The sequence below is a fragment of the Ciona intestinalis genome, chromosome 8 (genome assembly GCF_000224145.3).
Source record: "Ciona intestinalis chromosome 8, KH, whole genome shotgun sequence".
NCBI classification, from domain to species: Eukaryota; Metazoa; Chordata; class Ascidiacea; order Phlebobranchia; family Cionidae; genus Ciona; species Ciona intestinalis.
Window position 1 is genome coordinate 6,212,711 of NC_020173.2, and position 21,201 is coordinate 6,233,911.

The window sequence follows — 21,201 nt, forward strand, 5'->3', positions numbered from 1 at the left end:
TGACTTTGCAATGAGATATATTTGTATACATGTTTTCACCTTGCTGACAGGCTTCACACATAGGGTGAGGTCCATGCGGTAGCACTTGCGTGTCAGGGTAATAATGGGCCAGGTCTCATGGCTTGCCTCACTGTAGAACCTCACCCATATAGAGTAGAATGTACATATACAATGTTGGGCTGATAGGTCAACTCTGGTCTAAATCTCAGGGCGTTTCTTGCTGTAGGACCTAACCCATGTGGAATAAAATAAATACCTGAGCTGTTTTAGAAAACAAAGTTTGGACATTGTACAAATCAAGGCAGTTGCTGCTGATGTGAAAATATGTTGCTGTTTTAGCTGTTAAAGTTTAAGCTAGGAGTCTGATGAAAAATATGCAAAAGTATGAGAGCAGATCTGGTTTATTAAAAATACTGCGAATCATGCTAACAAAGTCAATCAAGTTACTTCCCAAAATAATGCTGTTATGCACACGTGTGTTACAAATCATACAGCAGTACTTGCGGATGGTGCAACAATAATCTGGATACCAACAATTATTTCACATTCAGTACAGGGCTAAAAAGTGGAAAAAAAATTAACACAAAAGTGTTTTGTGGTTGGGAAAATAGAATCAAAAATCATTTTAAGAAAGAAAATTGAATGCTTGTTTTTTAAAGGGCACCTATGTATGTAAACATAGGCACCAAACCTTTTAAAATGTAGGGGAGGCAGGGATGCGTATTCTATTGAACAAATTTGGTTCTAATGTTTACTAATAATGCAGTGCAGAAATTTGAGGGTAGCCTGCCTACCCTGCCACCCCAGGTTTGGCGCCTATGTATGTCTTGTATGCAACAAATTGGTCTTTTTAAATATTGTGTTACATAAAGTAGACAATGAAAAAATTGGCAGAATTTAAAAGTGCTGTTATCGGAGAAATTGTATCGTAGAGAAAAACACAAAGATCTTGAAGAAAATATGAAATGCAATATTTAGAAATTCTGCTGTACGTGGCAATCATGCGTGGGGAGATACCACTTCGAGTAATTGAAACTTACGGTACAGGAACTGTTATGGGGAAGACGTCATACAAACAAAAATGTTGAAATTTGTTACAATATGTCAGTTGCGGGGGTTATTTTATATAAAATTTACAATAATTTATTCAGTGCAGTTATTGGTTAAGTAGGCTACATTTGAGTAGCATCTGGAGCCAAAATTTCAGGCTTTTTTATACAAAGGAATACTATAAAGCATACTGGCTAGCTATGGCAGTGTTCTGTGTCTATTTATGTCAAGTAGAACAAACACTGTAGTTGAGAGCCTTTCAGAACACTCAGAATTGAACAAAAGTCTAAGACACAGTCAGGTAATATCACAATTTTTTCTAAGTTTTTCTTTAAGCAGCAAGTGGTCATTTGAACAGTGAATCAGCTAATATAAGAAACTTTAAATATGGTAAACATTAGCTTGCCATGTTGCTCATGTTGTGGCAAGCATAAAAACAAATATCAGAGATGTTCTGGCTCGAGATGTGAACCTAGCAGTAGAGAAACAGATTCAGTAACTTTTTGCCCATAGCCAAAAGTTTTTGTAATTTTCTAACTCAAAAAGTAAAGATTCTTCTTTCTGTTGTTATCTTCATGTTACAGCTGGGACAAATGGTTTGGAATTGTAAGCTTGTAATACAATAACGAGTTTAGTAACTTTACGTCTGGCGTGGAAAGTTTTTAAATTCATTGCTTTGAACTTTAGCAACAGGGAGAATTCTTCTATCTGTCGTTGTCTAATGTTTTTTTACATCTGGAATTGCAAGTTTAAATTATCGCAACATACAGATGTCTTCTCTGTGTCTTTATGTTGATAACAGTGTTGCCATATCAGTTTCAAGACCAACAATGAATCCAAGTGTTGCGATTATAGCAGCTGAAGCAGCTTCTTTAGAGGCAACACTGTTTAAAAACCCCAAGTTTTACTTGAAGTTTGACTTCTATTTATCATGATGTTGGGTGTTGGGCCAAATCTGGCTTAATCCTCTGGCAAGGACCTTACCCTTATAGAAACATTATTTCTGCAATGTCAGTGAGTTTGGTATTTCTATGTTCCACCCGATGATCAGTTTATCCCATCCACAGGTTAGAACACTAGGTGTCGCCCCTTCCACCCAAGTTGCCGCGGTAACCACCCGTCGATGCGAGGTTCGGTCGTTTCTCGGTAATCGAGCGATTCGAGCCCCGCTTGTGTCGTACAAACGGATCTGTTGGGATGAATGAAGTTATTTTGTCATTGTATTCTACACGGGAGAGGTCGTAGGTTAATGTCTTGCCCAAAGTGACCACTGGGTTGGAGCAATGACCGCTAATTGTCTTATCGCCATCAGTATCTAGCATTAAACCTAATATTCTTTGGTTACATTGCAACTTGCAAGCACCCAGCCACTGACAGCAATAAGCAACATTTTATGAATTAATGAAAAATCTCTTTGAAGCATGTTGTAATATTGTATAGCGAGAAAAGGTAATAATAAAAACAGGGTTTTTAAAATATATGCACCAAAGTGAAACAACAAAGCAATTCTGTTCACTAACCTGTCTATTATCATGAGGAATCACGATCACGCCACGTCGTGATACAGATATTCGATTCACGGGAGAATCGAACCTCATGGAAGCAATAGGGGCACGCATGCTTTTTAAATCCCAAACTTTGACGCAGCGATCGTCACTACTGCTTACTATCTGTGGAATGAAATAAAGGTTATCGTTTGTTAATGTTGTGATATAAATGAGATATCTGTTGAATGGAACAAGGGTTATGACTTTCCCAGCATATGTACATGCTAGCTAGATGGACATATGGTTATATAGTAGGGTGGGGAAGATGGGACACCTTTAGCTCATAATATCCAAATATCCTGATCGTGTTTTAAAAAATTAACAACGGCTTATGGGGTTCGTGAGGACACAGTTTTATAAATCTTTGAATGTTCTTTGTTTACTACCAAAATGGGACGAGAAAATAAAATGAAAAGGTGTTCTGTACAGTATACAGTTATATAATACATTAGAGAAAACACAGATAATGCTATAATATGCATTATGTGGGCGGTGTAAACAACATTACTATTGCATTGTGTCATACCTATGTTAACTTCATTACACCTACCATCAATTGCTATATGGCTGGTGTAATATAATTAACAACTCATCAGTGTTTTTTAGTACCCAGTTCTGCCGATATGTAAGTTGAGGATAATATTGTTACCTTTACTATTGCATAACTCACACTTCTGACAAGTAAATTGCACCATCCATCAAATGGCATAAACACATCTATATTTCTAAGTCCAAATCAGCATAATATCGTTACCTTTTCATCAGTTGTAAACACGGCTGATGAAATAGACTGAGTGTGTCCTTGACCCACGATCACCGTATGCACTGTTGGAACACGGAAATCACAAACTCGAAACGTGGCGTCTTTTGATGATGTCACAATTAACTTTTGTTTCGAATGCGCACTAAAATGAAAAAAAACAAATAATAAGAAATAATTGACAAAAATAAACAACAAATACCCCGCAATAGGTGTAACGGTCATGTTTTTATCGATTAGGTTTTGTACTTCTGTTTTATACCTAAAGGTGTTATAATGACTGTCGTTTCACCATTACTTTTCTGTGTTTTTACGCCTTTATAGGAAGTTGTACACTACTCTGACCTTTGTTGTGAAAACAAAGTCATTATGAACAAAACAGCAGCAATGTCATAAAAGTGATGACACAGCATTATATGTACAAGAAGAAATTCAAGTTGTTTGTTTAGTGATTGTTGACTTTGTCTCAGTGGTAAATCAAAATGACATTTATGTTGTTTGTCAAATATGTTTTACCTTGACGAGCTGATAAGGCTTAAGCTTACTGTGTGTGGTGGTAAGCTGTATTGTTATCACACAATGATACATAAAGGGTCATATAATATGTGTGTAGTGCAACGGATGTAAGCGTCAAATTAGCCTCAGATAGAATTTCAAATACACAAGACAGATTGATACAGTCTAATAATGATCAAGCAAACCACATGTATGGTGTTTTTACAAGACTATCAAACTTACAAGGCTATTTTTTATAGTGTGTATTACCCATTTACAGTAATAAGCTAACCACCAAGTCACAATTAATGAAAAAAACCTAATAGCTTTACCCAGTTGTCACTAATGGGTTGTAGCACCCTGGGTGTTGGGATAATGGACCAATTCCGGTCTAAATCCCAGGTCCCATAGCGTACCCCACTGTAGGACCTCACCCATATAGAATAGAACATGCATATACAATGTTGGGGTAATTTGCCAACTCTGGCCTAAATCCCAGGTCCCATAACGTACCCCACTGTAGGACCTCATATAGAATAGAACGTGCATATACAATGTTGGGGTAATGGGCCAACTATGGCCTAAATCCCAGGTCCCATGGTGTCCCTCACTGTAGGACCTCACCCATATAGAACGTGCATATACAATGTTGGGCTGATAGGTCAACTCTGGTCAAAATCCCAGGTCCCATGGTGTGCCTCACTGTAGGACCTCACCCATTTAGAATAGAATGTGCATATACAATGTTGGGGTAACTAGCCAACTCTGGTCTAAACCCCAGGTCCCATAGCGTGCCTCACTGTAGGACCTCACCCATATAGAATTACCAGGCACCTTTGGGCAGCAACAGCAAGTTTCAAAGGCACTGTTCGCAATGGCCGATTATATTTCCTATATATTTACTCCACATAACTGCGTGTGCAAGAATACACGAATAAAAAGTTGTCGCCTTACCTAACATATGTAAGGGGTAAGTCGTGCCCGCTGAGTGTTTGGACAGTTTGTGACGTTGAAGAATCAATAAGACACGACGTTCTATCCCATGATGCTGTTACGAAATGTACGCCATCCATTAGCCAATCACATCCCACGACAGGGGAGGTGTGGCACGTGACACAAATAAGCGGGTTGTGGTAATCCTGGCTGACTTGGGGGGTGCTGTCTGTAATATACATGAGTGGAGTTAAACATGTTGGATTTACAAACCATAGGCGTCAAACCTGGGGTGGCAGGGTCGGCAGGCCAACTGAATATTTTTATTGCATCAATCAATAAACAATACAACCAATAAGTTAGATTTGTTTCACATAAAAGTAGGGTCCCAAACCTAGGGTGGCAGGGTAGGCAGACTTACCCAGAATTCCCGTAAACATTTATCAGTAAACATTGCAACCAAATAAACAATTGCCAGGCGTATCATGATGTTTTTCATATCATTTGCAAATAAATAACAGAAAAGTTGTTTTAGAAAACAAATTACAATAAATAGGTTTAGATTTGTTTTACAGGAAATTGTCTCTGCCTTCCCTGCAGTTTAAAATATTTTTTTTTATGAATTTATAAAGTTTTTCATTTTTAATAAAAGCCAAAAGAGCTGTTTTCAAATGACAGCAAACTTTACATACTTACCTAAAAATTGGGATTTTTATTGTAAATAATAACGTGCTATTTAAAAATTTATTTAATGAGGGCTAATATCAAAACATCATTCTGACATGTACTACATAATACAACATCCTGTGCCTGCCCATACACTAGATGGGCAATGAGGATATTACAAATATAAGGTATAGTAGGGTGGGAGAAGATGGGACACCTTTTAAATCTATTTTCTTATCCCATTTAGTAGTAAACCAAGAACACTCAAAGAGTTATAAAACCGAATCCTCACGACTGCCATAAACCGTTGTTAATTGTTTAAAACACAATCAGGACATTTGGATATTATGTGCTAAAGTGTCCCGTCTTCCCCCACCCTACTATATATTAGTCAAGCCATGCAGACATTAAGTCATAACCTTTATAACACATTGTGTTCGTGTTTCCTGTTTCTCACATGCATCAATGAAGGGGTTTGAAATATAATGCCGGCTACGCAATTATTTATTTGAATATATCGAGCTAAATTTAATGCTAATATTTTATATTTTACCGTTGTTTAGTTGAATTAAAATACAACAGTATCTTATAAGTCAAATTTTTGTTGCCAGGAAATTATTTGCAATATTTAAATAAATTGTTCACAACTCCCCTTGCTACAATGATTAACCAAACATTGAGTTCAACTTAATCAAAAGAAAAGTTTTGCCAACTAGTTCAAACAAAAAAAAAATTTATCAGAAGAGGTATTAATAATATTACGTAATGCCTGGTAGCAGGAACAACATGGGTGTATATCTCATAGTTCAATTGTGCTTTAAATTAAAAATTAAACAAAAATGAAAAATGTAAATTCTTCAAAATAAAACAAAAACAGAAAATGTCAATTTCTTAAAATTAAACAAAAATAGAAAATTTCTAGAAAATGTAAATTTCATATATTTTAACTCACCTTCTACACTATCATAGTCGTTTAATTCATCGTTAACCCCTGAGCAATCGTAACCCCACACTTGCGCCGTGGTGTCACCTGACACAGTGAGAGCAACTTGTCTCTCGGGGTGGAATCGTACGCAGTTTACGGAACCAGAGTGCCCATGATACGTTGCCACGCACTCACCATTCTGTGTGTTCCTGAGAATGGTTTAGAAAAATAAATAAATGAATGAATGTAACTTATTTATCCTTGCATGGCAGGGCAACAACAGCCGTTATAACACAAGTGTTCTGTTTCATATGCACCTTGGCCAGCTTACAATTTACTACGTTCGTAACTTATTTATCCTTGCATGGCGGAGTAACAACAGTTGTTATAACATGGGTGTTCTGTTTCATACAACTCGTACCCGCTTGCGAGTTACCACGTATGTAACTTTGTTTGGGTAATATGCAACAGTCTACATAAGTACTAAGAACATACTAAGATTTAAACCAATCTTAAAGAGAGAAAGTCAAACAGGAACAATATATTACAATATATATATATAGCTCATGGAATCTATAGCATAGTGATAGATAATGGGAATTACTTTTTTTACGTTAAAATAACTCTATTTCCAGAAAATGTGGTTCCCTAATTATGATCTAGTTTGTAAAACCTAAATATTTCATTTGTTTGTTTTTTATTGATTTATTGAATTAAAACAAAAGCTTTTCATGAAATATCAACTATGTGGGTTTAGTGGTTTTAACATCAATTAAAAATTCATTGCTTATTAAAAACCAGGTATTGATTTGCATAATCTTATGTTGTTGTGCAATAACATTGTTAGGACAAGTTTATCGATTCAAATGTTATTTAGGTAAAGTAATGTTTAAGCTGCATTTAATTGAAATTAAAAAAAACAACGTTAAACAAATATAATTGACATTGCAATTTGCAACTTGTAGCCAAAGTCTTAAACACAGGGGAGGCAGGGATAGTTAGACACACAATTCTATGAATTGTGAAACAAATCTAATTTATTGGTTGTAATGTTTACTGATTAATGCAATAAAAATATTCAGTTGGCTTGCCGACCCTGCCACCCCAGGTTTGGTCCCTATGTGATTGCAATATCCTGTTTATTCCTGGAGTAGTCAACCTTTTAAATAGCATTAAGCATTTGTAATATATATTGACAGTGGCAACATATGGTCATATAGATGCAGCAAGGATGAAGCTTTATGCAATAACCAAAGTGCTGGCTCAGCAGTTTGTAGTAAACCTGGTGTACTAGCACAAATACACTCACAACACACCAGTATGGATTTCAATTGTATTTCCTATGTATGGCAGTCCATTGTATGCTGTGTTAGCATAACATGCAAACAATACAATAGCATGCAGTTTGAATTGTAAGCTATTTTCCATTATTACTGTTTATGGCCATCATATATTGTATAAACTGCTGTTTTAGCAAACAACCCTATAGTACTGGCAGCACAACACGCATTTCGATTACATGGGATTTCCTATTCTGCTGTAGTTGCAATTATATATAGTATAACTTGCTGGTTTAGCCTAGCAACAGACTAGTATGCAAATAATTTGTAAGATTTTTCACAACAATCACCCACAAGGTTACATACGTGGTAACTCGTAAGCGGGCACGAGGTGTATAAAACAGAACACTCGTGTTATAACAACTGTCGTTGCCCCACCATGCGAGGTTAAATAAGTTACATATGTGGTAACTCGTAAGCAGGCACAAGGTGTATAAAACAGAACACCCGTGTTATAACAACTGTCGTTGCCCCACCATGCGAGGTTAAATAAGTTACATATGTGGTAACTTGTAAGCGGGAACAAGGTGTATGGAACAGAACACCCGTGTTATAACAACTGTCATCGCCCCATCATGCGAGGATAAATAAGTTACATACGTGGTAACTCGTAAGCGGGAACAAGGTGTATGGAACAGAACACCCGTCTTATAAAAACTGTCATCGCCCCGTCATGCGAGGATAAATAAGTTACATTCTCACCGTAGTTTAGCCTTTTGATCGGCAGAAGCGGAGCCAGCAATGTTAACGTTAACTTGTGAAGATGAGACGTCCCATATTCCATCCTTGTGCCCTCGGAATTCCTACAAATAAAGCGGTAGATTTAGTAGGCACCTATGGGCGCGCATGCATTGATGCATACCATTGAATATGTTATAATAGGGGTGGGGTAAAAAAGGGCATGTTTTTCTCGACCCATTTGAGAGTAAACAAAGAATATTTACAAATTTATATACCCATATCGGTACCCTTGGGATTCCAAAAGAGCGTTGTTAACTATTCAAAACACGATTAGGATTCTTAGGAAATATGGGATATAGTTGCTTACGGTATCCATCTTATGCATCAACTAATAAGATAATAACATGGGATGGGATCTAAACACCACCCTAATTTTCCAAAAGATAGGTGCCTATACGTGGCAGTCTGGCGGATGTCATAAAATATTAATGACATGAAATGGTTGGTGGAGCAGGCAGTGTTTCACTTGTAAACAATTGATTTTATCATTTTAACCAACATATAACAAAGGTGCTGCAACTAGGAAATACTGCCTCAGTGGTATAAATAATAAATACAATGGAAAACACTACATTTTATTAATTAGATACAAATCCTAATTAGTTAAACCATATCTCTAAAACACCACCATACCTGCACAGCTTTACAAATAACATTGGCAGAAGGTTTGAAACTGGACACAAGTTTGCTTGTCCCAGTTTTGTACGTTGTTTTCAACCTTTGTGATAATTGACTGGAACTGATCCCGGAGGATTTTCCTTTGATGTTGCTCTGAATAAAATATTTCATTTCATCGAACACAAAGTTATTAAATACATTTAAACCACAAACCGGAGTAAAGAGTATAGGAGTATTTATGATTGTGTATCAGTATGTTATAGCTTTTTGGGTGCCATGTTTAAAATACAATAATTCATTCCATTAATGAAATGTATTCGAAAAAAACTATTATTAAACAAATGTTTCATTTGATCACCCACAAAGTTACATACGTGTTAACTCATAAGGGGTTTAAAACAAAATAGCGGTGTAGCTTCTATATAAATATATAAATAAATGTGAGGATAAATAAAGACATTCATTCCTTTGTTTGGTGTTGCTAAGGAGGTTATTGGCGCATGAGTATGTGTGGGATTTCATAAAAACTAATGTGTCAGTATGGCGCGTAATATGGAAGATCTTATAAAATATTTACCACAACACAACACAATACATCATAATTATTTATTTACTTTCAATATATCTAATCCATTAGTTGGGGCGAGTTCATTTTTATCTGAAGGTGCATGATCACATGTTTGTAGTTTTTCATTCAACGCCGTAATCGTTTTTCTAAGTTCAGTATTCTCGGTGTATATTTCACTAAATTCATCTTCTATTTGGTCGAACAATGAATGGAGTCGGGTCCTCATTCTACGTGGCAGGACAGATGCTCGTTTGGCTGTAAATATAAGAAGGTAGTGTTATACAAACACTTTATTCCGATGAATGTAACTTCATTTTAAATTGCAAGAAAACGAAACAAGTTTCATACACCTCATGCCCGCTAAAGAGTTACCATGTATGTAACTTATTTATCCTCGCGTGACGGGGCAACGACACCCCGTGCCCGTTTACGAGTTACCACATATGCAACTTTGTGAGTAATTTTTCACTATGTGGCTGACAGCTTGGACAACCCCACACACCCACAGTAGCAGCGAGGAGCATTGCACCTGTTACCTCTACGGCTCTACTTTAGAGGCAGGCACAACCGCACAACTGCTGTGCCATGGTGCGACACAAATGGACATTATACAAACCAGTTTTAAGATTTCCAACATGAAATGACAGTATATATATATATATTAAACAACATTCATCAACTTAAATTATACAGAAATATATTAGAAATCAATCAACACGATCTACATACCATACTGCTAGTGCTAAACCCTTAGCTATTTACCCTTAACCAATAGTCCAAATTTTTGGATAAAATCACACAGACTTATTTATTAATTTCTATTAAATATATATGAAGGTAAAACTCAAATCAAATACAATACTTACAATTTCTGTAGTTTTCATTTTGGAACGCATTGTCGTCTTTATCTTTACTAGAGGCACGACCGAAAGGAAGTTGTTTTTTATCTTCCTTTTTCACGCTGGTCCCTTCCATTGCGACTCAATTCATGGGCGACGTTTTAGATATTGCAAATATAACTGTATCGTGGATCATATATTGTAAATAAACCGTCTTTATAACTCCCTAAGTTACTATAAAGATAACACCAGCATATATAACTATAGTTTACAACAGAATAAAAAACAACCTAAAGGGCTTTTTTCTTTTTCGCCACGCATGAGCGATTTTGATATTTTTTGCCAAAACATTTGAGGAAGTAAGTAACAGATATAAGTTGTAAACATATTGAGATATAACGTTAAAATAATTGATATATATAATCTTTCTGTAGGTCACATTAGGTCAATCCACCGTTAAAAGGTAATATCGGTGTATCTCGTTTAATATGTAGTATAATAGGGTGGGAAAGATGGGACACCTTTTTATTGTATTTCCTCGTCCCATTTAGCAGTAAACAATATAAATTCAAAGAATCATAAAACCGTATCCTCACGACTCCCATAGACCGCTGTTAATTGTTTAAAACACGAACAGGATATTTGGATATTATGAGCTAAAGGTGTCCCATCTTCTCCCATCCTACTGTATAACAAGCAACGCTTTTGTATATACTCCACAAACGTACTTAACTAAACGGTATTTCATTATAATGCGTATGTGACTAAGAAACTACCAAAACACCTTAAATTGCGTACTTAAAATATACTTCTCAAATTTTCGTTCGTTTCTATTAGCAATATACGCTTTCCCAGCCCGCACGTTTCGATCGTGTTAAATCAAATGGTATCAATTTAATGAATCATAAGTGACTGCATTAGTCATACACACATATTGAACAAGGGCTCTTTTTCTCGTTTCGACTATTTTTAACCATTTAACCTCCGCATATATTCATATACACAATGATGCCGTTTTAGGCGCTCTAATGAGTGGGCTTAATGAACTATACCCTCATAACACTCTACTCTTACCGTTAGCGATCTAAATAAACAGATAAATAAGCTACGTTGATTGCACTTAGCCATGTTGTGTCGATTACGTCATTTGTTGTAAAACTAGAACCACTTGGCTTATGAAAGCTAAGGTGCTGGGTAAATAAATAGACTACGCATAGAACAACTTTGTGACAGTAGGAAACCAAAGGCGCATTCTTTCGCAGGTTTTATATAGTGGGATGGGGAAAGACCGGACACTCTAGCACATAATATCCAAATAACCCGAACGTGTTTTAAACAATTAACAACGGTCTATGGGAGTCCTAAGGATACGGTTTTACGATTCTACGAGAAAATAGATTGAAAAGGTGTCCCATCTTCCCCCACCCTACTATATATTGGGTTCGAGGCTTAACGTTGCTACCATTGTAGGCGTATATGTCCTTTAACAAGACACTGGACCCCAATGGCTCTAACCCAGTGATTTCTTATGGTTTTTTCCAAATAGTCAGCGGGCACGAGATTACGCTACAAAACTAGCAGCGTCTTCCAGCGCAATTTTACGCCAATATTTATCGACGTAAGAGCGCGCTACATACTTTATAACGCTGTAACACCAGACGCGTTCTACGCATACCGTATCAAGTAAAGAAAGTTTCAGTTTATAGAAAACACGTTTAGAGCAGGCAGCGTGTAAGGAATTAATTACATATATGTGTATTAGCTTTTGAGATGCAGCACAATGACTTGTAATTATGTATAGTTGTAAAAGTTAAATAAACTTTTTTTTTTTAAGTTTAGGTTTTTAAATGTCATTACATCAATTAAAACTGAAATTATACGCACTTAAATACCATAATGTACCATGTTATTACTTTTTTTATGATAATTTTGTATGTAATACGGTTTATTTTGGTGGTAGTAAAGAACCCTCCCCCACCTTGTTTGCAAACCACCAACCCCCAACTACTAACCCCCTAACCATCAACCTCTAACACTTTCCACCAGCCTATTCTGCTATGTACCGGAGGATTCTTCACTAGTGCCTTTATTTTAAATTAACACACAACGTTTATTTGTAGGCCATGTAATGTTATACTGCCAATCAGCTTTAAACATTAATAAATACTCAATTCTATCTTGAAATAATAAAAAAAGGAACAAAGCAGCTGTAGTTGCCCTGCCACGGAAGGATAAATAAGTTTCATTCATTCAATCAAAATTTGATAATGAATCGTGGAGTTGGAAGAAATCTTGACATTGCTAAGCAAACTCGTTCAAGAAGCGTTTCTCCCAATCCAGGTCATGGGGAATCAAAACAGAAAGCGAATTTAAACAATAACCATTCCACAAAACCCCTTATATCAACTGGTGAACCACTTAAAAGGATTAAAAGAAATGAAACAAAATCCGCTACTGTGAAACACCCAGCTTCAATTGCAAATAAAGGAATGAAAGAACCAACTACTATCATCAGGAAATCAAAGTGAGAAATTTTAACAACTTAAATTAGTAAAGAACTAATTTAAGTACTTTATATGCTAACCACTGCCCATAACATAACATTTTTTATTTATCGCTCGAAAACTAGAGCGCAGATAATATTTAAACACCCAAGAAAAGGTAATTAACAGTGCTGAATTCACTTCCTATGCAAAACATCTAACTTTTGCATTTTACTTGGATTTTGGGTTTTCGCAAAAATGTGTGTGTCACAATAATGTCACAAAAGAGTTTATATGCAACAACGAAGAGAAGGATATCTGCAGTGAATAATCTGCCCCCCTATTTCATATGCTAACTCCTAACCACTTCCTATTATACCCTTAACACTAACCCTTAAATCTTATTTTCATTCTGCCATAAGAGAATCAGACACACAGTACACTAGTACCTAATTTTTCTTTTTCAGCCTTTTGTTTATCATCAAATTGACAATTTACTTTACCAGACAAATCCTCTACAAAGCACCCACCAAACTATTACTTGTATCCAACAAATGCAAATATGCAGCAGCGCTGGAGAAATCTGTCCTACCAGATGTAGTTGCCATCTTATACCATTATGACAGCAATAACTTTGATTCTTTACTTGCTCTTATTTGTGCATCGTTGCCTCCTGGACAAAAGGTTTGTTAATATGTGGTGTGCAACATTGTTTTTGTGTTATATGGCTGATAATTTAAACAACCCATAAAGAACTACTGAGTTGGACCAATCACTGTTTAGTGTCTTGCCCAAGGACACATACACCCACAATGGTAGCAGTGTTAAGTCTTAAACCTGTATCCTCTGGGCTGCAGGCAAGCGTACTCACCACTTTGCATTAGCACCAGACAAGAGAAATACTAAATTAAAAACAAATAAACAACAATATACTTTTTAAATTTAAATCAGAGATAAAAGCTTATTTTCTTTATTACAGCTTCCTATTTGAATGACATACTAGTTTATCATAAATTTTGGGAAACATTCCTACTCCCATAATCGTGATTTATATTTATGAAGAATTTTATATTTCAGGTAAATTCTGTCGCTTTTTTAATGACCAGTAAACCAAGTGGAATGTTAATGGTTCCGTTGAATAACGGGCAAGGGAATATGGGGCCTACAAGCAAACTGACGTCAAAGTTATGGCCAGGTTTGTTTTATATTTGCTCAACTTTTATAAGTTATTAGAAGTTATAAGTTATGTGTTACTGGAAATATAGGTTATGTAGGTTAGAAGAAAGGTGTTTTGATGTAAATATTTGGTATTATGTTCAATAAGTTAAACTTTGGGGCTTTATACAACCAGCATAATAAATGAACATTTTATATGGGTAAGGTCCTATAGCATGGCGCGTCATGGGCCTGAGAATTAAGCCAGAGTTCATCCACACATGTATGACTTAAAACTCAGAGAAAGTTAAAGTTTAAGCTACTACAAAGCTACTGTTATGTTAAATTTAAAATAACAGCTTCTGTACTTTTTAGTAACATGTTTAGTATTTCTCATCCAATAATTTCTAATAAAGTTCTAAGCCTTAAACGCCCCTAAGCACTAAAATAATAAGGGGCATAAGCCGCATAAACAGATAAAAGCCAGCATAATTTACCTCTTATTTTAACAGGGAAATTCTTCAAGGCTTTATTTGAAAGATTTGTGAATGTGAATGCAAAGAATTGTCGGCTGGATCTTGTAGCAGTTGGAAATCAAAACCAAACCTTCATTCCCCAACTTGAACAAATAATTGGTGAGATAATATGTGTGTGCCAGGATCATTGCACCATAAAGCTTATATAATGTATATGAAAAAGAGTAATTTATTTATCCTTGCACGGCAGGGCAATGACAATCGTTTTTACACTAGTGTTCTGTTTCATACACCTGGTGCCCGCTTACAAGTTACCACAAATGTAACTTGTCTATCATCGCATTGCAGGGCAACGACAGTCGCTTTTACACTATCGTTTTATTGCATACACCTCCTGCCACTTACCAGTTCCCATGTATGTAACTTTGTAGGTGAATCTATTCTAAGTTGGTGAGGTCTTTATTAAGGACCTGGGGTTTAGGCCCAAAATGTACCTTTACCTTTATAGTGATATAACCGTATCTACAGGAGCCCCTGTGTTTATATCAAATGAGATGCTTGGTATGGACACCATACTAGATGTGGGAGATGGTAAACAAACTGTTGGTGAATTTTACTTTAAATCTGACAAGCTGCGTTCATTCAACAACGGGTCGTATCAAACAATCGATTTGTTCGAAAAAATAAGAATGGTTGGAAAAGGTGGGAGGTTGTTCTTATCTTTGTCCGGCTAACACTTTCTGTTTCATTTTTAACTGTGAATGAGTGAGTATAAATGTATCTTGTTTATCCTCGCATGGCGGGGCAACGGCAGTCGTTATAACACGTGGTTCTGTTTCGTACACCTCGTGCCTGCTTACAAGTTGCCTCCTATGTAACTTTGTGGCATTGTGGGTGATTGTTTTTATGTACGACAGACAATTTGAACAACCCATTAGTAACCACTTGGTTGGAGCCAGCTTTCCCAAGTCTTGCCCTAGGACACATACGCCCACAATGGTAGTAACCACGATCTTCGAACTCTGTTAAAAAGTCTTACACTATATACACATATTAATGGTCTTATTAACACATTTCACCATCCAGGAGCATTTGGTACAGCTGTTTTATACAAGAAGAAAGATGATAACTCACTTGTTGTTTTAAAAGAAATAAATATGAGTGAACTGAACAGTCAGGAGCGACAAATGGCAATGAACGAAGTAAGTAATATCTCTTTTTGGGTTAATGTATATATATTAATTATAGGGTTACCTATAAAAGCTGCCATAAGCATGAATAGGAAAGCAATAAACTGCTTCGCTTTTATCAGGCCCTATGTAGAAAATCATAGCAACACTAACCCTGTTTTATTTTAAATAAAGTTATATTGCTAATGTAACGTTACACCTGCAATTTTACCTTACAATAAGGTTGACTTTAAATATGGCCTTTAGATACGGCCTTTACATTTGGCCTTTAGATATAGGCCTAATCTTTAAATATGGCTTTTACATTTGGCTTTTAGATAAGGTCTTTAGATAGAACCTTTACATTTGGCCTTTATACGGCCTTTAAATATGGCCTTTAAATTTGGCCTTTACATTTGGCCTTTAAATTTGGCCTTTAGATATGGCCTTTAGATATGGCTTTTATATTTTGCCTTTAGATATGACCTTCAGATATAGCCTTAACATTTGGCCTTTAAATCTGGCCTTTAGATCGTACTTTTACGTTTGGCCTTAGATATGGCCTTTAGATATGGCCTTTGGACATGGCCTTTAGATCCGACTTTACATTTGGCCTTTAGATACGGCCTTTAGATATGGCCTTTATATTAACATGTAGGGTGCTACTGCATGGGCCTAGCCACATATAAAGTTCTACAATGAAGTTTACCTATATTGTATTTCACAACAGACGCGTGTACTAGCCATGTTAAATCACCCCAACATAATATGTTACTACGATACATTTGAAGATAATGGGGTCTTAATGATTGAAATGGAATACGCTGATGATGGGACTTTAGCGCAATTCCTCGCTAAATCTGTGAGTATTTTATAGATATCATATATTGTAGTAAACATTTGTTAAAAGATTTCTTATTAAAAATGTATATAATTAATAAATTTAATGCAACATTGAGTATAAAGTGCTTGAAATTTGGTATATGATTGGAAATCATTTGTAAACACATACAATTAGTGAAGAAATCTTTTTATCATTATATAACTGAATGAATGAATGAATGTAACTTACTTTATCCTCGCATGGAAACTAAACAATAAAGCATGGAATAATTAAAACGAGTATCAGAATGTACAAGTTATTTTTTAGAGTTACATGCAATGTTTATTTTACATTGTGCGTACCAGGCTTTAGACATTATCCTAACTTTGGTATTAGATGAAAAGTTATTTAATTTCTGCATCAGGGGGCCTCCATAACATGCCATGTGTTAATATGCACTGATACCTAACACAAGTTATGTTATGTTTACCAAGTGTTCCAAGTACGAGTGTGTTGTTATAACATCCCACTTACACCACTGTCTATTGTTCAACATTTCTATAAAAAGTGAACCACAGAGAAAACAGTGTTTCCTGTTATTTTTTCATTTCCAAAAACCGTAAAAAATAAAAATTTAAAATAAAAAATAAATTTGGAAACACTAAAATTTTAAAAATATTTTTTTTTAAATATTAAAACATACGGAAAATAATTGAAATAACTATCTGGTGGTTTTTGCGGCTACTTCAGTAGTAAATCTGTCAAAGTCTAACCATCCATGATGAACTTTTTAAAAACTTTTTGCCTGTAGGAATCTGCTATTGAAGAAAAGAAGATATTTTCCATGTTTTCGCAAATTGTGTCGGGCCTAGCTCATATGCATGACCAGAAAGTTCTACATAGAGATCTTAAAACTGCAAATATTTTCCTCACAAAAGAGGGAGTTGTGAAGATCGGAGATTTTGGTGTTTCTAAAGTTATCTCTTCAAGGATTGCAGCAAATACTGTTTTAGGTTGGTATATAGGCTAACTAACTTATTTATAATTGCATGTGTTATGTATGTATTTATATATATATATATATGTGTGTATATGTATGTGTGTGTTTTATCTGTTAACTGTTATGCACTTGAACATTTAATAAAATCTGGGGTGACATTGTAAAAATGCTGTTACACTTATAGTTGTCAAACATAGGAAACCTCATTGATTAATGTGATGAATGCAATATACTTTGGCTCTGCTTGTTTGTATAGACACCTAACAGCAGGGTAAAATCTAGGGTGACATTGTAAAAATACAGTTACACTCATAGTTATCAAACATAGGAAACCTCATTAATTAATGTGGTGAATGCAATATACTTCGGCTTTGCTTGTTTGTATAAACATATATTGCATACTAATGTTAGTATACAGACAAACATTGCATATTATTGTTAGTGTTATGAAGAAGTACCTATGTTTTACATTAAATAGCTAACCCTTAAACTCAAGATTATGTATAAGGTGTAAATACAATATGTTTTCTGCTTATATTATATAGGCTTAATTGTAAACATACAGCAGGCACCCTGTAATAATGGTTACAATGTTTGGTGTTATAAACATATATATAAGTTTTATAATAACCAACCACCACCACCAGCAAGGCTTTATCTTTACCACTTTATCTAATCTTTGTAAACAACACCAGGCACCCCGTATTACATTTCACCTGAGATATGCGAGGGAAAGTCCTATGACGAGAAATCCGACATCTGGGCGCTTGGTTGTATACTATATGAGATGGTTACACGACAACGAACCTTTGAAGGGACTAACCTCCCTGCTCTAGTTAACAAGATAATGCAAGGAAGCATCCCTCCGATAAGGGGTGATTACTCCAATGATATTCGTAGACTTATAAAAGACATGCTGCAGAAAGATCCAGAGTAAGTTTGGACTTTGTACATAAAGCTTATACATTATACATGTTGTATATTGTGGTTTATTCATCCGCACGCGACCATATAATAGGCTTATCACTTTGCAAATAGAAGGCCCTTTATTTTTACCATTATTAAAGTGGTAAATAGGAAATATTAATATTGTTTTTTTCCACCTAACATAAATTTATATTTATCTCTTTAAATACTGTAACAAAAATCAGATTAAAATATTAAAATATTCCTCCTTTTTTAAGTCCATTTTTAATAAATACATACGTTTTTCACAGTCTAAATTTGTTGTGTGTTTTGCAGCCTAAATGTAAAACATATATATATATGTTATGTAGTATATATAACATAATATAATGTATTTTCAGTCTAAATTTAATGTTTGTATTTTCAGTCTAAATTTAATATATATGTATGTTATGCGTGTATAATTTAATGTGTATTTTTCAGCTTACGGCCAACAGCAAGTGTATTAGAAAGTGAACGAATGCCGGAACTTCTCGTGAAGCATGGTTGTAGTGAAAGGAATCATATGATTACAACATCACGTGAATCTAATGATAGAAGAAACCATGAAACCACGAGATCTGTGCTGTATCTTTACAATACATTCGATATGCACCTTACACCTATCGAAGGACTCCCTTCAAAAGTTAAAATTAGACAGGTGAATGAATGTAATTTACTTTATAATGGCGTGTGGCTGGAAAATGACAGTCGTTATAACATGGGTGTTCTGTTTCATATACCTCGTGCCAGCTTACGAGTTAAATATGTTACTTTGCAGGTGATTATTTTTTGTTTTTTTTATGTGTGGCTGATAACCCCACATGTAAGTTATAATTTCGTATTATCCACACAAGTGCTTTGATTTTATTTAAATAAATGACTAATGTTGCTATTTATTCAAACTATATATATAATAGAATACTGCTTGTTGGAGTTGAGTTTTGTCCGTTAAATTTTTCATAGCGCTTGATCCTGACAGTATTTAGTTACGAGAATCGTCCAACTTCATGAGCATTAGATTAGAACTTATTATACTTCCAATGCTTTGTAATGTAGGAACACCTTTACCCAACAATAGCACAAGTGTTATACCAAATTGAAATGACCCCATAATTACTAAGTGATAATAATGTTCAACTCTGGCATGAACCTTAGGTCCCATAGCGCCCTCGCCGTAGGACCTCACCTATATAGAATAGAATAAAATATCACAATAGAACAGGAACAGCCCCAAAATTTTCACAACTATTTTTCCACCCTGCATTTAAAAGAATGAAGGTTTTGATATTAATAGATTGTTACCTGTGTATTAAACCTCAGGTTTTAGCTTTTCAAAATCAAGTAACAAATTGAAACTGCCCAAGAATATCAGTGAAATTTTCCTGTTGCATTTAAATATACAGTATTTTTCAAAAACAAATGCTTTAAAAAACGTCATGAATTAGCTTTGTCACTGGTATTTAAAATTCAAATTTGTTCCTATTGTATTTAAATACACATTATTCTTCAAAAAAATGTGTTTTTTTATGAAACTTCCCTAAAATGTCAGTGAATTTTTTTCCTATTTCTTTTAAATATACAGTATTTTTTTATAAACCAATATTTTATTCACCTCCAGGTTGCTGTAGGAACCAACCATGTAGTTGTTGTTACCACAGAAAGAGTTGTTTATTCTTGGGGTGAGAATGCATACGGACAACTTGGTCATGGACATCTTGAACCGGTTGCAAAACCCCACGTCATAGAGGCCTTGAAAGGGAAACCAATCACAACGTAAGTTATGTTTATATCTGACTGGTCTCTTTCTCAGGATTTTTGACTTGATGTTGTCCTACTACTGTTATATTTTACGTTGGTGTTAAATGAGATTTAATCCAGAGTTGGCTAAGTATCAAAAATTGTATATCCATACTCTATTCTATATGGGTGAGATCCTACAGTGAGGAATGTCATGGGACCTGGGATTTAGGCCAGAGTTGGCCCATTACCCCAACATTGTATATGCACATTCTATTCTATATGGGTGAGATCCTACAGTGAGGCATGACATGGCACCTGGGATTTAGGCCAGAGTTGGCCCATTACCCCAACATTGTATATGCACATTCTGTTATATATGGATGAGGTCCTACAGTGAGGTATGCCATGGGACCTGTATATGCAAAACATTATATATGCACATTTTATTCCATATGGGTGAGGTTCTATAGCATGGCATGCAATGGCACCTAGAGTTGGGCCATAGTTGGCTCATTACCAAAATAGTCTTGACATGCATAAAGCAGCAAATAGTGCACAGAATACGAAATAACATAAGATCGCCCGATTTTGACTTAACCACAAACATTGATGTACTATCCAAATACACTGTAATTGTACCTTCACATCTCCCACATCCATTCTGCCTTTGTTCATTTGCAAACATTTCTGACTTTAGCAAACACATTTATCACGAATGTCACTTAACGTTCAATCTATTCACAAATACCAATTTGTTCTCAGCAAATATGACATTTATCACCGCAGTAAATTTCCCTACTGCTATAATTAATTACTTGAGTGTAACATCACATTACCCACTGTATTTTATTAATGTTTAATCATTAATGGTTTAAATTTTGCATAAAATTCATTTAAGTTAGATGACTGTAACGTATTAATCCTT

At 35.3% G+C, this 21,201-nt stretch overlaps 2 protein-coding genes across 3 annotated transcripts in view; one reads left to right on the forward strand and one right to left on the reverse strand.

The window, feature by feature from the left end:
* Positions 1-385: 385 nt before the first annotated feature.
* Positions 386-10,766, reverse strand: LOC100179466 (WD repeat-containing protein 37). Its single transcript, XM_002119569.4, has 9 exons — positions 10,510-10,766; positions 9,690-9,898; positions 9,091-9,228; positions 8,419-8,519; positions 6,404-6,585; positions 4,807-5,014; positions 3,352-3,502; positions 2,571-2,720; positions 386-2,239 (listed from the first exon to the last, which is right to left on the reverse strand). Exons 1-9 carry the CDS (start codon positions 10,616-10,618, stop codon positions 2,048-2,050), a joined length of 1,440 nt encoding a protein of 479 aa, XP_002119605.1. The 5' UTR covers positions 10,619-10,766; the 3' UTR covers positions 386-2,047.
* Positions 10,767-12,601: 1,835 nt separating this feature from the next.
* LOC104265984 (serine/threonine-protein kinase Nek8-like) overlaps positions 12,602-21,201 on the forward strand; it is a 22,367-nt gene continuing 13,767 nt past the window's right edge. For both annotated transcript variants that reach the window (XM_018813013.2, XM_026835466.1), the window contains exons 1-11: positions 12,602-13,006; positions 13,472-13,649; positions 14,043-14,160; positions 14,633-14,755; positions 15,125-15,298; positions 15,683-15,798; positions 16,496-16,627; positions 17,400-17,601; positions 18,284-18,521; positions 18,978-19,194; positions 20,155-20,309. In XM_018813013.2, the coding sequence (XP_018668558.1) occupies positions 12,750-13,006; positions 13,472-13,649; positions 14,043-14,160; positions 14,633-14,755; positions 15,125-15,298; positions 15,683-15,798; positions 16,496-16,627; positions 17,400-17,601; positions 18,284-18,521; positions 18,978-19,194; positions 20,155-20,309 (1,910 nt within the window). In that variant the 5' untranslated portion in view covers positions 12,602-12,749. The remainder of the gene's footprint in view (positions 13,007-13,471; positions 13,650-14,042; positions 14,161-14,632; positions 14,756-15,124; positions 15,299-15,682; positions 15,799-16,495; positions 16,628-17,399; positions 17,602-18,283; positions 18,522-18,977; positions 19,195-20,154; positions 20,310-21,201) is intronic.